The 14795-nt window shown below is 54.8% G+C and overlaps 6 protein-coding genes across 6 annotated transcripts; 1 reads left to right on the forward strand and 5 right to left on the reverse strand.

The window, feature by feature from the left end:
- Window positions 1-583: 583 nt before the first annotated feature.
- B0H18DRAFT_1121113 (uncharacterized protein) lies at window positions 584-2061 on the reverse strand (the record flags this gene model as incomplete). Its single annotated transcript, XM_048034273.1, has 3 exons — window positions 584-674; window positions 737-1031; window positions 1089-2061. 3 exons carry the CDS (start codon window positions 2059-2061, stop codon window positions 584-586), a joined length of 1359 nt encoding a protein of 452 aa, XP_047891141.1.
- A 663-nt stretch (window positions 2062-2724) lies between these two features.
- B0H18DRAFT_1019095 (uncharacterized protein) lies at window positions 2725-4457 on the reverse strand. The gene is made up of 3 exons (XM_048029425.1): window positions 3551-4457; window positions 3153-3498; window positions 2725-3099 (listed from the first exon to the last, which is right to left on the reverse strand). Exons 1-3 carry the CDS (start codon window positions 4347-4349, stop codon window positions 3009-3011), a joined length of 1236 nt encoding a protein of 411 aa, XP_047891142.1. The 5' UTR covers window positions 4350-4457; the 3' UTR covers window positions 2725-3008.
- Window positions 4458-5136: 679 nt separating this feature from the next.
- Window positions 5137-6629, reverse strand: B0H18DRAFT_1019101 (uncharacterized protein). The gene is made up of 3 exons (XM_048029426.1): window positions 6565-6629; window positions 6149-6504; window positions 5137-6073 (listed from the first exon to the last, which is right to left on the reverse strand). Exons 2-3 carry the CDS (start codon window positions 6472-6474, stop codon window positions 5386-5388), a joined length of 1014 nt encoding a protein of 337 aa, XP_047891143.1. The 5' UTR covers window positions 6475-6504; window positions 6565-6629; the 3' UTR covers window positions 5137-5385.
- A 127-nt stretch (window positions 6630-6756) lies between these two features.
- Window positions 6757-8710, forward strand: B0H18DRAFT_527284 (uncharacterized protein). The gene is made up of 3 exons (XM_048038469.1): window positions 6757-6843; window positions 6912-7243; window positions 7302-8710. Exons 2-3 carry the CDS (start codon window positions 6986-6988, stop codon window positions 8673-8675), a joined length of 1632 nt encoding a protein of 543 aa, XP_047891144.1. The 5' UTR covers window positions 6757-6843; window positions 6912-6985; the 3' UTR covers window positions 8676-8710.
- Window positions 8711-10490: 1780 nt separating this feature from the next.
- On the reverse strand, window positions 10491-11865 carry B0H18DRAFT_1212765 (uncharacterized protein). Its single transcript, XM_048036493.1, has 2 exons — window positions 11431-11865; window positions 10491-11378 (listed from the first exon to the last, which is right to left on the reverse strand). Exons 1-2 carry the CDS (start codon window positions 11745-11747, stop codon window positions 10697-10699), a joined length of 999 nt encoding a protein of 332 aa, XP_047891145.1. The 5' UTR covers window positions 11748-11865; the 3' UTR covers window positions 10491-10696.
- A 135-nt stretch (window positions 11866-12000) lies between these two features.
- B0H18DRAFT_1019106 (uncharacterized protein) lies at window positions 12001-13621 on the reverse strand. The gene is made up of 4 exons (XM_048029427.1): window positions 13444-13621; window positions 13097-13393; window positions 12307-13032; window positions 12001-12236 (listed from the first exon to the last, which is right to left on the reverse strand). Exons 2-3 carry the CDS (start codon window positions 13369-13371, stop codon window positions 12330-12332), a joined length of 978 nt encoding a protein of 325 aa, XP_047891146.1. The 5' UTR covers window positions 13372-13393; window positions 13444-13621; the 3' UTR covers window positions 12001-12236; window positions 12307-12329.
- Window positions 13622-14795: the final 1174 nt, after the last annotated feature.

The raw sequence follows: 14795 nt of genomic DNA on the forward strand, positions 1-14795 counted from the left end.
ATTGTTGCACAGTCAGGGGAAAGCACAGCTTCGCAGCCATGACAGTACTCGAGCTACGGGATTTACTGGTACGTTCACGCTAAAGTTAATATTTATACATTGCTAGAACAGTGTGGTACACGGGTCATTTTACGATAGTCAGCAAAGACATGGCAGTAACACTAAACTCTAGGGGAGCTTTGGAAGGAAGTGAAGATGGGCAACCGCTCCGTGAGGGTACACTCACACAGATTGGTGTTAAGAATCCGTCAAACCTTCCGGACAACACCAACACACAGAACGCTTCAGCGTCCGGAGTCTTCGTGCAACGAGCGAGATGCGATAGCCTGAAGAGACAGTGCACCACACATCAAGTCTGATCGGCGAGCGCAGAAGCATTGATAGGGGACTGTGTGGATGTTGAGGGTCGCCGCAGCCAAAAGCCGGAAGCACCTAAGGGCTAGGGAAGTCCCTTCATGCCTGGAGGGAGCACTCGCAGTGCCGGTAAGCGCATGGACTCCCGAAAACCCGGCCTATTCACGGCCCTGGTGCTAGGAGTAGCCTGACGGTAGGGGTAGCGCCGGATCAGTGGTTTCACTGGGCCTCAGCAGATGATGCACCCCGAATCGTGCTTCTTGAGACTGGCCTCCAACCTGATATTGAGTGAACCGTCCGGTTGGACGTAAGGGCCGTCTCTGCATACACAGGAGATGTCATCAGTGGTAGGCCTAGGATCGTGCAGAGATAATAAACGTACGATGAAAGGCAGTCGATGGCGAATGCCTCTTTGAACGACGCGCTCACTGAGTTCAGGCGGGGAGGCGCCATCAGCTGGTGACCGGACTTAAGACGTAGCCAGTTGGCGTCGTTGCCTTCGGATCGAGTGGCCGCGCTGTCCTTCGTGCATACTATGAACCCAGAGTCGACCCAAGCAGGTTGACTACCCTCGAGTAGCGAGATCGTAGCAACCCATGCTCCCGGCTTTGCGCCATGCCGCATTTTGCGGGCATTCTCGGCCGACGCGACATACACCTGAAGACCCCAGAGTCTACCTGCAAACAGAATTTAGTCAACACTGACTCAATGTATGGTCGCAGTAACGGGCTCACCTCGGGCAATGAATTCGAGGCCAACATGCTTGAGCACGCGCATACGCTTCTGGAACATGAGGATGCGGAAGTGGCCGACGAACATGTCGTTCTCTCCGGGGAGCTCCTCCACGAAGACCTCATCTTCGGGCACCGCGCCGCTGAAGAGCACCTCGGCAGCACCAAAGAGCGGCGTCATGGCGCGCGAGCGCCGGATCCACTGGAACAGCTCTTGGTCAGGATTCTCGAGGCACGCGAGTCGTATGTCGGCGAGTGCGGTCTCGGTGAGCGGAGCAGCGCACGAGAGGAATGTCGCGAGCAGCTCATGAGTGAAGGTAGTCTGCGGACCAGGGCCGCACTTGACCACCGCCCAGTAGATCGGAGTGTGGCCCTCAATAGAGGGCTCCTGCAGCAAGGCAGCCAGCGAAAGGCCATACACGCGACACGCATCAGTGCACCCTTTCAGGACGAACTCTACGGATTGCTCCACGGCGAATTGTCTCGTTAGAAGATCACGGAGGAAGCTGGACATGATCTCCGAGGCATCCAGCGTCACTGAGGTCACGCCGTTGGCCGACTTGATCGACCCGCGTTTGTCGCTCTTGTCGAACAATGGAGCGGACGAGAGACGGATCGTGCTGTAGGGACGGGAGATCCGGTGGTCACCCTCTCGGTTCACAGACGAAGGGAGACTGAGTTCGCTGCGTGCGGGCCGGCTGGACGGTCGCTGCGGCAACGACGGTGTTACATCGCCGTCGGAAGAGCGATATCTGAGCGAAGGCCGGGAGACCGGAGGGGACAGAGAGGGAGGGGATGTTGTATCCTCCTTGACGACGCCGACGTCAGTGGCAGTAAGCTCCGCGGAGACATAGTCGGCGTTCGGAGAGTACGGGTTGTAGGACGTAGATGCGGTCGGTTCGTACGCTGGAGGGGCGTCTTCGACCGGGACTGAGGGCAGGTCCTTGCTCAGGTGTTTGACGTTGATCAGGAGCATTGCGGACGCACTGCTGGTGCGTATGGAGGACTAGGACTGGGACTGCGGCTGAAGGACTGCAGGTCAGTCCTAGATCCATGCGTACTGAATCGTGCATATGTACTCAATGTCTGGGGCCGGCATAGCTGCGCACAGCCTTCATCAGCATGCTGTCAGCCACTATAGCTGGTCAGCAGGATAAGCTTGAGTGAACATAGACGCGGGATAGACGTACCTGGGTGATGCCACGCACGCTTCTACGTGTGCATGTCTATCGAGGCAGTGCAGATCGCAGTTCGATAGCAGTGCGAATCGTATAAATTAGTGGTCATTGCTACATATCATCACCCGGAAGCGACGCCATCCATATGTACCGACGTCCAATAGACCCGTGTCCGCATGAACGTCCAGCGCTTGGAAGAACGAGGAAGGCGGAAGGAGGCGGCGAGCACTATCCGGGTGTAAGTACCTGCTCGAGAATGCGCAGCGTACCTTCCTGAACTGGTAACCGGAACCTGGCGCACTTTCTCGATATGACTCTGAGTCTCCCATACGTCCATTTGATGTCATGCATGCGCAGTCATCAATGTCGTACCAGCACGTCACTCGTGCTGAAACCCTCCAGAACGTCAATGTAAGCAGATGTGAGCAATAACCTTGACAGAGGACACACCGATGTATGCGAAACCGGCGCAGCGACGGTGAAAGCTCAAATTGTTCACATGACAGGCGAAGACTGCGGAACAATGATGTTGTAAGCGCGTCCCGACGTCCTACTCGTACACATACACGCCGAAGAAGTCCCAGATGAAGAAGTCTATGGTACAGGTATGAACACAACTGAAAAGAAAACGGAATGTCAGGACACGGCGACTGATTATGCAGGGGGGAAGGCCTCACCATAATCCTAAGAGAGCGCGACGAAGAGGTCCGGAAAGAGGTGACAGGAGAATACAAAGGAAGGGCATCTAACATATGACGCATTCTAGCCCAGGCTTGCCCAAACGCGCCTCTAGCGTAGCGTCCAACGAGCCGTCACTGCCGATGTACGGACTTCCACTGCGACTCTATCAACACCAAGCTCCCACTCAGTCATGATGATTCACACTCACTCGTACTGCAGACGGTCGGCGAAGGAGTTCTTCTTGAAGGATGCAGCAATGAAGTTCTCGTATGTGTCCGGCGCCAGGTCCTCCGCGCTCTTGAGCCGCACCTCAATCGGCGGCCTGCGCTCCGGGACCCTCGCGCTTCGCAGGGGCGACTGCCCTGGCTGGCTCGAGGAAGCAGCGTCAGAGGAGTGCGTGGACACGTCCTGGATGACCAGACGCGAGTCGATCGCGGTGGGCGCGCTGTGCTCGAGCAGTGAGAGCGTGACGACCCAACTGCCAGGCTCTGCAATCGGGCGGAGCTTGTAGTTGTCCGCGGAGGCGATGAGGAATCTGAACGACCACAGCCTGCCTGTTAAGGTTGTGAGGACGGCTGTGGCAGGACCATGGCGCGGTATACTCACCTCGCGCGATGAACTCCAGACTGATGTGCTTCGAGACCCGCAGGCGCTGCTGGAACATCGGGATGCGGAAGCGCACGGCGAACGCGTCCTCCGACGCGATGTCCTCCACGTAGATCTCGTCGCGTGCGCACGACGGGCTGAGCAGCATGTCGTCCTTCCCGCTCAAGGGCGCGAACGAGGGCGACTGCCGCAGCTGTTGGAAGAGGGCCTGGTCTGCCTTCTGCAGGCATGCGAGCCGGATTTCAGAGAGGGCAACGGGTAAGAGCGGCGCGCCGAATGTGAGGAAGGCCCCAAGGACGTCGGTCGGCGAGTCGGTACTCAGCTCGACGCCCTTGCGACGCTTGATGACTGCCCAGTACATGGCAGAGTGACCCTCGACGCAGCGGTCCTGGAGGATCGAAGAGAGCGAGAGACGATAAGCATGGCACACGTCGTCGCAGCTGGATAGAATGGATCGCGCAGGAGGCCCAGTATCCCCTCGCTTAATGAGCTCCCTTATGAGCCCGAGTACAGTCGCCCTAACCTCTGCTGCTGCGCGAGTACGTGCGGGGGAAGGTATCCACGCCCATATTCCTTCCGCACCCTTGCTGGGCGACGTGGGCGACTTCGACGAGACTGCCGAGGCCGGGGAAGTCGCCAGAAACGTGGAGGCGGATGGCGTACCAGGACTTAGTGCTGACTCTGTCTTCTCGTTCTTCACAGCCGGAGCGTCCGCCTGTGGTGGCAGGTCGTCGTACGCCGGAGGAGCATCGGGCGGCAGCTCGTCGTCGATCAAGGAAGGGGGGGAGGGGAGGATCATGGTACGCCTTGGCCGTACGTGTTCGGCGCGGAGAGGTAAGTACCTGACGAGAGGAGTACGTGGCGGTCAAATGAACAGACTAGTACACGCTGCGCAACACAAGGTCACTTACGGAAAGGGGCTGCGGTCAAGCAATCGCAGATAGACGCGGCTCCGAGGGCTGTGCGGGAGTCATCCGTCCCCATGCTTCAGCTTCTACAGCTTCAGCCTCAGTTGTCGATATGATCGTGTAGTTGGTCCTACGGGCTGTGTTTCCGGACAGTAGTAAGTAGCCAGCGGAGAGGAATAGACCAATGCACGCACGTAAGTACCCCATATTATTCACTTGCGGTCGTCCTATCATCAGATGCACACGCACTCGCGGGGACATGGTCGACCAGGGAAATCAGTGTAAGAGCCCGTTTGCGAGAGTAATGCGTTGTTGCTCGACGTTAGAGCATGAGGTCGAGAGTACAGGGTCGGAAGTCGCATGCATCACAGTTGATAATAGTAAACATTACTGTGAAGTATCGTAACCTGGTAAGTAACCTTCTCTTATACCACCTCTTGTGCCGTCATCGATTCATCCCTCAATCAAGTTCTTTTCACTGACAAGCTACAAATCAAGCTCGTTGCCCCCGTGTCGATACCGGTATGACACGAAGTTTCTAAGTAACATGCGAAGCCGACCTCGTTCAAACCCCAACTTGAACCGGGCCGATCCCAAACAGCCTAATCCAGCCTCCATGCACGAACTCGTAAGCAGGCACTTGGAGATGTAGATATCCGGGTTCGGAATAGTATGTTGATCTATCAGGTAAGGAAACATTCGCGGTGTCCGTGCGCAGGCGTAGATAGTGATGCGATATCTGAGTATCTGAGGCGGACGTTGTGCGGTTTGCAGCAACTTGAAGCTCTAGGGACGGATCCGGTGACGTGCACAGTCAGTGAAGCCTAAGGAAAATCGTGAGCATATGTTCCATCCGATCGTTCAGCCACGGAACGAATGCCAATCGTGACGGGCAGAAATATTACTCACCTGGGTTCCATCGTTGATTTATGACATCCAGCCATGGACCTCGACACCCATGACCTTCGGGAGTCGTCGCCATACTTCTTCTTGCTCGCCAATAGCTCTCCCTTGTACCATTTCATAGCAGCAACCACAGAGCGACTTGCAGGATTGGCTTGTCAGGATGTATGGTACCCAATCACCAAGACTTGAGCAAATATCCAAACCAGCCCGGTGATTCACCAGACGTTGGAAAAGACCCAGGATATGCGCAGTGCAGGACTCCTGAGATAGACATGAGATATGGGCGACAGGGGTGAATATCCGGGCAGCAGAGACCACGTTGTCGTAGGCGAGTGTCTTCCGCGCTTCGAGACACTTCATGACGTCCCCTGGTGCGAGCCGCTCAACCGTGCCGTTCTCTTGCATGACCCCGTTCATGATGTCCTGGATTTCGAGTTGGCAGCACATATATAGGGCTACGGGAAGCATGCTTGTTGTCTCCGTAAGACGAGCGATGTTCACCGCGGCGACTGCATCCTTCCGGTCGAAGGTCATGAGGTGGGTGTGCATGTTTTCATCAGCTCTAATCCAGATGTACAGATTGTCGCTGAAGCAGGACTGCACGCGACACAGAGCGTCGTCTAGCATATCCTTGATTCCATACTTGTGAGCGAGGCGAGCAAGAGCTACAACCGTAGTACATGGGAGCGTTTCGTTGTGTCGATTGTATCTGCCACGGCGTTCGTCAGAAACCATGGCTCTTCACAGTGGGTCACAGAAGCAGAAGTCAGGAATGCGAACGCACTTCTTGTCCACGAAGAGGTCGCGCAGAAAGTGACGCAATTCGTCTGGATGGTCCGTAAGATGTATGACCGGGCAGCCATCGAGTTGTTCCACAGACTCCGGCTGCGGGACAGAAAACATGTCGGCGAAGATTTCAGAGTGCAATGCCAGAAGCCCTCGGTAGACGCGAAAGGCAACACCGCCAGCCAGCAACATGATGTTCCCGTCATCGAACCAAACAACTTGATCCCGCTTGATATCTTCCGATGTTGGTCTGGGTGTGTCTCCGTCCTCCGACGCGTCTGCGCGCGCGCGTTTCAACCGCGGACCGCAAGCGCTCTCTTGCATGAAGGTACCGTGAAGGTATGATGACCTCGCCTGGTGTATTAGTTTGGACTCTTCAAAGTCCAAATATCATGATGTGAGAGTCTTACTTACTATACTTTTAGACCAATCCCGATCTCAAGCTTGCGAGCACAATAGTCTCCGTTGCTGACCAAAATACGAGCACAAGTGTTCGAATTCGCGATGCTCAATTTGGTAAGTGGGTCAATGAGTACGACTTTACCACGATCTCGTGATGCGATGTATTCGGCTACACGGACCAGACTCAAGTCACTGACACTCAACGCCTTGGACGCGTCGGGTTGAACTTCGTTCGTCAGTGATTCCTTGGGTCTGCGTGTTGATCAGTCTGAAGGTGACTCGTTCGTCGAGGTCAGTGATAATCCATTATCAAGCTGGAATCCTCATGCTTATTCCAGTAATTGACGCATGCATTGAAGTAGTGTCTCGGCGCTGGCCTGTACGACGGCATACCTACACTAATTCCCAGCGGGGAAGCATTCATTGAAGTTCCATGGTGCATCGGGCCCTTACCATTCCGGAGCTCATTCACTTGATAGTCAATAACGTGCCACTGGGCGACGACGGCTGGCCGAGTTCTGACTGGCGGAGTCCTGACCTACCGACACTCCAGGCGTTGGCGCTCACATGCCGCGCTTTCCATGAACCTGCCCTGGACGTTCTATGGTCTCTTCAGGAGGGCTTGAGCCATCTTGTCGAATGTTTGCCGACAGACTTGTGGACGATATTAGATGATCGTCATGGGACTCTAGTGAGTCGGTGGTTATTCTGCATCTTCGAAGACTGACTGAGCTCCCGTTTGTATCCAGACGCTCAACGAGCCAACGAGGCCCACGACACATCAGGACTGGGAACGCCTGGAGTTCTATGCTCGGCGTGTGCGGTCATTACGGTATGGCCCACGGAAGTCTCCACTCAATCCATACCTGAGGATGTCTCGTGTTCTCTCGGGGAAGCTCTTTCGCTGGCTTTTATCGTCGAGCCCTTCCCACCACTTGCTTCCCAGACTGCGATTCCTCGAGTGGTATGGCTCGGACATCCCGTTCGATTATGTCGACTCCGCACATATGCTCTTCGGTCCACAGCTCTATATGCTGGACATTGGGTCGTGTCTTCAGATGTTGGTGCACCTTCATCGACGTTCACCCGACATTCAGGACCTCCATATTCATCCGGACGGAAACGGAGGCCCAGACTCGGACCATCAACCTATTCCTCGCGATATCCTTACTTCGTTGACACCCCTTAGGTCTCTCACTCTGGAGTCGTTCTCACCTTTCGACATCGACGTCCTCGCTGGATTATCGACACTACCGCACCTCACGGAGGTGAAAATTGTGATTGCGACGATCACGCGGCAAGACAAACGCAGTCTCTTGGAGACGGACTATCCCGCTGCCCAGAGCCTCGAGTTCCGTGCTCTGAAGAGTATCACTCTGGTGCTCTCGTTCATGACAGAGCTCAGTACGATCCTATCGGTCTGTCGCTTCCCCCGACTGCGGCGACTAAACCTGACATCGTTTTGGGGCTCCGAACCACACGCATTCGATGAAATGCTTCAAGTGATCCATGACTGCTGTTCTCATGGTGTGCTGGAGACGATCCAGATACACACCGTGCCTGGTCAACTCACACATCTCGAGGAGGGAATACAAGTTATCACCGCGACGTCTTTGAGTCGCCTATGCGCTTTCCGTCGTATGCGCAAGATCTGGCTTCTCACGGAGATGTACATCGCCCTCGACGATTATCTCCTCGAGGAGATGGCCATGGCATGGCCCTGTTTGGAGTCCCTGCGGTTCCAGAGCATGGCCGAGGATTCCTGGTTAATCCAGAACGCGGCGACACTGGAGGGTTTAGTGCCACTCGCCAGGTACTGCCCCTCGCTGAAGTCGCTCACGATCGACGTGGATCCATCCGACACCTTCATCTCGCCTCACGCGGAACCGGGTGGGGGTCATTGCAATCGAGTCCTCCGATCCATCGACTTCAAGCAGCCATTTGCAACGGATATATATAACGTCGCTGAAATTGGGGCGTTCTTATATGCAATTTTTCCGAACCTTCAGGCGATCAACGAGTACGACAGCACAATGACAAGCGATTGTTGGAGGCTGGTGGAGAACACGGTCCATGTATTGCGGAAAGTTTCACAGTGGCCAAGGAATGCTGGTGAGTCGTAGAAGACTGGAGATGTACATATACCCGTGGTCGTAGTGCAGTAAGAATGCCGGTGCTACTCAGAGCCTCCATTATGACAATAAGTACAAGAATTGCAACCAGTCTTGCCACATTGAACTTTGCGGGAAGTACGTGATCACAGGCGAAGACATTGAGTGCCAGACAGTCGCAGTCAGATACCAGTGAGGTGCTGTATCCAGGACCTGGTGTGGGATATATGGCGAGGTACCGATATCGCGTATGATACGTATACTTTGTTGGCATTTGTCCGCGCCGCATTGCGATGATGGGTCGAAAATCTTCAAGGTATTGGAGATCGCTTTCTGCAGTATTGCTTGGCGGGCATTGACGCACTTCACAATGTCCGATGGACACAGGCACTCGAGTGACCCGTCGATCCGAGGGGCGCCATGGAGGAGGGTTTCCGCGTCGAGGGTGCAGCAAGAATACAGAGCGACGGGAAGCATAGAGTCGGTTCCGGTGAGTCGCGCGATGTTAACAGCAGCAATGGCATCGGTATCGCGATACTTCATGACTGTACTGCCACCACGCCGTGATGCCTCCCAGGCTGTCTGCTCGGTGCAAAAACATGATTTCATTCTCTTGAGCTGGGCGTCGCGTATACTACTTCAATTTCAATTTGCATGATTAAAAATGTACAGAATCCCCTCAGTCGTATCAGCACGAGAACTTCTGGGCATAGAACGCTGTTGCGATTGAAGCACATGCGCAATGAACACCAGCCGGTCGAATGGACTGAAAGCGGAAAACGGTGGATGATCCTTGAGACGAACGGAAATCGGGTGAGTGGTCAGTACATCAAAGTCTCACTGGCCAAGTCTTCAAAGTGCGGACTACTGGGGCACTCACTCTTCAGGTCAGCTCTCAGCCCTCTGGCTCTGCTAATCCCAGGAATTGTAGAAACTCACCCCGAACCTTTTTGCGCAGCTGCCGCTCCAATGCCTCCCCAAGGAGTTTCGCGCACCTGCAACGCAAGTGTTCCTCCCGTTGCAAAGCGACCATTAAGTCGTGATACACTGTATCGTAGACTCTGTGTGGGCATTTCGGCGAGGTACCGATCTCGCGTATGATACCGTATACGGATGCTTGGTTGGCATTCATTCGCGCGGCATTGCAATGATGGATTAGGGAGGTTGCAAATCTCCGGAGTCTTGGAGATCACTTTCTTGACACACTTCACGATGTCCGACAGACTCAGACACTAAAGTGGTCCGTCGACCCGAGAAGCGCCAGCGACTGGAGGAGGGTTTCGCATCGAGGGCGCAGCAAGAACACAGCGACAGATATCACAGAGTCGATCCGGTGAGTCGCGTGATGATGACAGTAGCAATCGCATCGGTGTCGCGCTACTTCAAGATGTTACTGCCGCCATGTCGTGATGCTTCCCAGGCTGTCCGCTCGGTGCAGAGACACAACTGCATTCTCTTCAGCGGACGTCGCGTGTAATCGTATTTGATGCTTGTGAGATAGTCGGAAGACAACGCGAAATCGAAGCGTTCGTCAGGGCAGTAGACACTGTCAAGATACCCCGTCAGCATATGCATGTTCACTAGTACATGATATGCCTGACCTTTGTCCGAAAAGCACGCAGACGATGGCGCGGCTTTTCGGAATGGTCCATAAGGTGGACGACACGGTATTCATCCATTGTCTCTCCAGACGTCGGCTGAGGGATCGTGAACAGGTCGCAAAACACCTCAGAGTTGTGAGCCGGTACTTAGCTCCCGGTATCCCATAAAGGCACGTACCTGCCTCGCATGATTCCTCGTCGCGTGTGAGCGCAGAGGTCTGCGTTCCTGCACTACAACGTCTATGGTTGCACACGACACGGCTGAGAATGGTTCAGCCGCAAGAGGTCGTTGGGTCGCGGTCGGCGTACAATAGGTAAGTTACATCTCATTCTCGACCAGCACAGTGCTACCCATGTATGTCGTGGTGTCCTGGGCGTCTCAGGACCATTATGGAGACGCACTTCTACGAGCTGGATCGCGAACTAGAACGATTAAGCAATCAAGTTCAAGGTCTTCGAGAGCGAAGTCCATGCTGCTAAGCGTAACTCGCGCGCGTGCTCCAGTATGGCTGCCTGGCAGTTAGGGCAGAGGGAATGGTAGCTACCTGACAACTCCTTGTTGCGAAAGTAAGGGTCCCAGTCCGCGAGGTATGCGTAGTCCTCTACTCCGTCGGTGTCGAAGGTTATATGAGTGTCGGCAAGGTTCCTCCGCATCAACTCGCAGTCGGAGTGCCTCGTGCACCCGTGCGGGGTAGTCGTAAAGAGGGTGTATGCGGAGACGATGTTGTCATGGAGGAGGGTTCTCCGTGCGTTGAGACACCTTAGCATGTCTTCCTGCGTTAGCCGCTCGGTTGTGCCGTCTTCCCGCGTGACGCCGTTCACTATCTCCTCAGTATCGAGTTGGCAACACGTATATAGGGCGGAAGGCAACATCGAATACGTGTCCGTAAGTCGCGCGATGCTGACGGCGGCGATGGCGTCTGTGTCGACGTACGACATGGAGGCACTGCCCATGCCAACGTCGGCTTCCGACCAGACATCGAGGTCATCGCTGAAGCAGGACTTCATGCGTTCGAGCGCGTCGTCCCGCAAGTGCTCCATGCCATACTTGTGCGCGAGGCGGACGATAGACGCGACAACGGTGAATGGCAATTGCTCGTCATGCCGATAAAACCTGGAATACACTGATCAGGGATGCCGTCGCATTACACGCGATGCAAACATACCTTTGACCGACGAATAAAGCACGAAGAAGATGCCGCAAGTCGTCTGGCCTGTCTTCGAGTTGAATGACTGGACACCCATCGAATGTATCCGCGATCACGGGCTGCGGGACAGAGAATAGTCCGTCGAACACTTCGGAGTTTTGGGACAGAGTGCCTTGGTAGACGCGAAACGCTACACCGCCGGCTTGTAGGACGACGTTGCCATCCCTGAACCAGAACTGTTCGTCGCGTGTCGCCTCCTGTTCAACAGACATGTGGTCTGCCGCGTTCTCGGTGTTCCGCGATCCTGAAAGCGAATGTTCGAGAGTATCCTGCATGAGTGCCCCGTGCCAGTGATACAAGCGTCGGATCGCCGAGACACGAAGTGCAAGCTGACGTTCGCAGGGTGTTGAAGGTGCCCGTCGCGACTGTCGCGACTCCGGCGTGATGTCGAGGAGCAACAGTTAGTAGATCTCGATCTCTGATCATGATCTGACCGGGGGCCTGGTCCGGGGCTCTCCTCCGGAGCCACTGAGCCTTGAATTGACCGCGACAGCGAGCTCAAGCTGAAGGCAACATACCGCTAACCAACCGTCAACAGTCTATAAGTATGAATGTCGTGAACCTCGAACGCCTGGGTGCGACCGCCCGTAAATAGAGATCGGTATACGATTGCTCAGCGCACTGCCCGCAGATCTGTGTAGAAACGTAACTTGCAGACTACAACTACATCCACTCACGAGTTCAAATAGCTAACCACACTCTCAAGCCCGTGATCCAAAAAATGAACACATATATCGTGACACCACCATATATATATGAAGTCCCTGCGATGAGTTGGGTTGTGCTAGGTTAGGACACTTCATGGACACGACGATCATGGGTTCGGTTGCTTACCACGCAGCGGGGACGTGCATAAGCTATGCCGTAGGCCAGTCTGACGGTGTTTCAATACCCAGGAGCCGAGGAAGTTCGGCCCAGATCTTTCTGTACGTCGGCTCTTCTGCTTCGCGAATCAAATCCGCGCACTCTGGACACACATACAGACGTTCCTCGGTTGGGAGAGAGGAGAACATAAGATGCTTGGGTGAGAGAGTCGTGGCGATCACATCTGCCGGAGGGAAGCGCAAATGCCTGCCACGAAGGGCTTGGATTGCTCGGCCGCATTGCACGCGGTCCAAACACAGTGGCGATGGTGCCAGAGGAGAGAATATCTCGAGGCCAGTAGTGATGGCCTTCTGATATAGCGTTTGGCGAGCATCGACGCATTTCATGGTGTCCACTGGGCTGAGGTACTCAACAGTACCATCAGGGCGAGGACAACCACTAATGAGGTGCTCCGCCTTGAGCTGGCAACAAGAATACAGTGCGGTGGGAAGCATAGACTCCGCCCCAGTGAGATGCGCTATGTCCACGGCAGAGATAGCGTCTGCGGTGCCGAACTTCATGACAGGGCTACCACCATCGCGGCTGACAGTGACCCAGGTCTCGAATTCGGTACAGAAGCAGGATTTCATCCGCGAGAGATAGGTGTCGCGAATGTGATCGATTTGGTACTTGTGTGACAATCGGACGAGCGCGGCAACAGTCGCGAAGTCAAGTTGTTCGTCGGGGCGATAGTACCTGTTAAGACATGCAATCAGGAAGAGCTAACGGAGGGTCGGTGGTTATGGGAGGTGATGCACACCTGTTGCCGTGATATACGACTCGTAGAAGGTGGCGAAGATCCTCCGGCCGGTCCGTCAGGTGGAAAACACGACATCCTTCAAAAGTCTCCACATATGTTGATCGAGGGGTGGTGAACAGGTCACGAAACACCTCGGAGTTTTGAGCAAGTAGGCCTTGGTATATCCTGAAGACGTGACCATTTGCTTCGAGCATCAAATTGCCGTCAGAAAACCATAACTCTTCGTCGCGAACAAGAGCAGCACGGTTCCGTGCCTGCGCAGGGGCGGACTTCATAGCGCACGACGGTACTGGCCAACTATGAAATGATTAGATGCGACGAGATCGCGACTGAACTCGGAGACGTACGAGAATGGGCGAAGGCCGAGTATGTCTGCCAGTGGAGTATGTCGCAACGGTGATGCCGCAATGAGGATGACTACTAGTACTATGCGCACCCGGGTGGCGTTCTACAATGTTAGCTACTGATTGCTATGGGTTTACGGTGAGCTCGCTGTGAGCTTGCTGCCGAGGCTTGAGCTTGAGATCGGAGGCCTGAGGCCTGAGGTTCGAACAAGGAGAAGGCGAAAGCGAAGCCTGTACTGATACTCACAGCTGTGATACATACTGACAGTAGGCGTAAAATTACATAGTATACTTACTGGCACTTATCTTATTTAAGTAGAAGGCGCCGATATTAAGCAGTCCTTGAGCGGTCCTCTCGGTGGCAGCGTTGGCACTACGGGCGGCTGACTTTTGGACCTTCGGACGGGGTCAGTGGGGTCTGACCGAGGGTCTGACCAGGGTCCGTAGAGGGTTCGACCAGGTTCGAGTCAATGCACGTGCCGGATAAGGGCCGCATGAAAGTTAACCTGAAATCACCCTGACGGCGACGCGGCTCGACACGGTCACATGCCTTTGTTGAACGAAACACAACGCGCTTTGGAATTTGACCATCCCCGAAACGTAGCACCCGTCCGTCACCATAGTGCCGCAGCCTGAGATGAATATATATTTGACTATGCTCCCCCATTTTCCACTCACGACGACTCTCGGCCTTCCTCCCGGCTTGCTTCATAATGAGCCCTCCGCATGCTGTCTGGCGTCACTTCAAGAAGGGTAAGCACAATTATAAGGGGAACTCGACTCACAAGGAAGCCTGGTGCAACTATTGCATCGACGCCGAGGTATCTCGAGTACGCGCGCGGGAGCTAGAGGCGGAGGAACTTGCTGTTGATGCACGGCCGGCGCGAGATGAGGAAGCCATTCGGGAGTCGCGTACGTCGTACTATGTTTTTCGACATCTGTTAAGATGATTGATGCGCAAGTCCCTGGATCAATGATAGTATACCACAGCTCGACTGCAATCTGTGGCAAGATCGACACCCTCCTCACACACCTATCAAAACATTGCTGGCATGTGCATCCAGAGCAAAAGCAATGGGCTGCGACAGCCATTCGGGATCGGCGCCGTGAAGAGGCACGAAGACAAGCACGTTCGTCCCCATCCCCATCATCATCCGAGCGAGAACGCACGTCACCTAGTCTGTCAGCGACCGCACAGCATCGCCGTAAGGTGCGACGCACCGGGACTTCCAGTGATTCGAGCACCACTGTCCTGGGCGATCAAGACGCCGGCGACGAGCCCTCGCAGCATGCACCATGGCCGCAATGGTATCAGTCCGAGTTCGTGGCAGACTTGTGTAAGCTCTTTATTGTTG

Source organism: Fomitopsis serialis (genome assembly GCF_022376445.1).
Source record: "Fomitopsis serialis strain Sig1Antser10 chromosome Unknown B0H18scaffold_56, whole genome shotgun sequence".
In the NCBI taxonomy this organism is placed as follows: Eukaryota; Fungi; Basidiomycota; class Agaricomycetes; order Polyporales; family Fomitopsidaceae; genus Fomitopsis; species Fomitopsis serialis.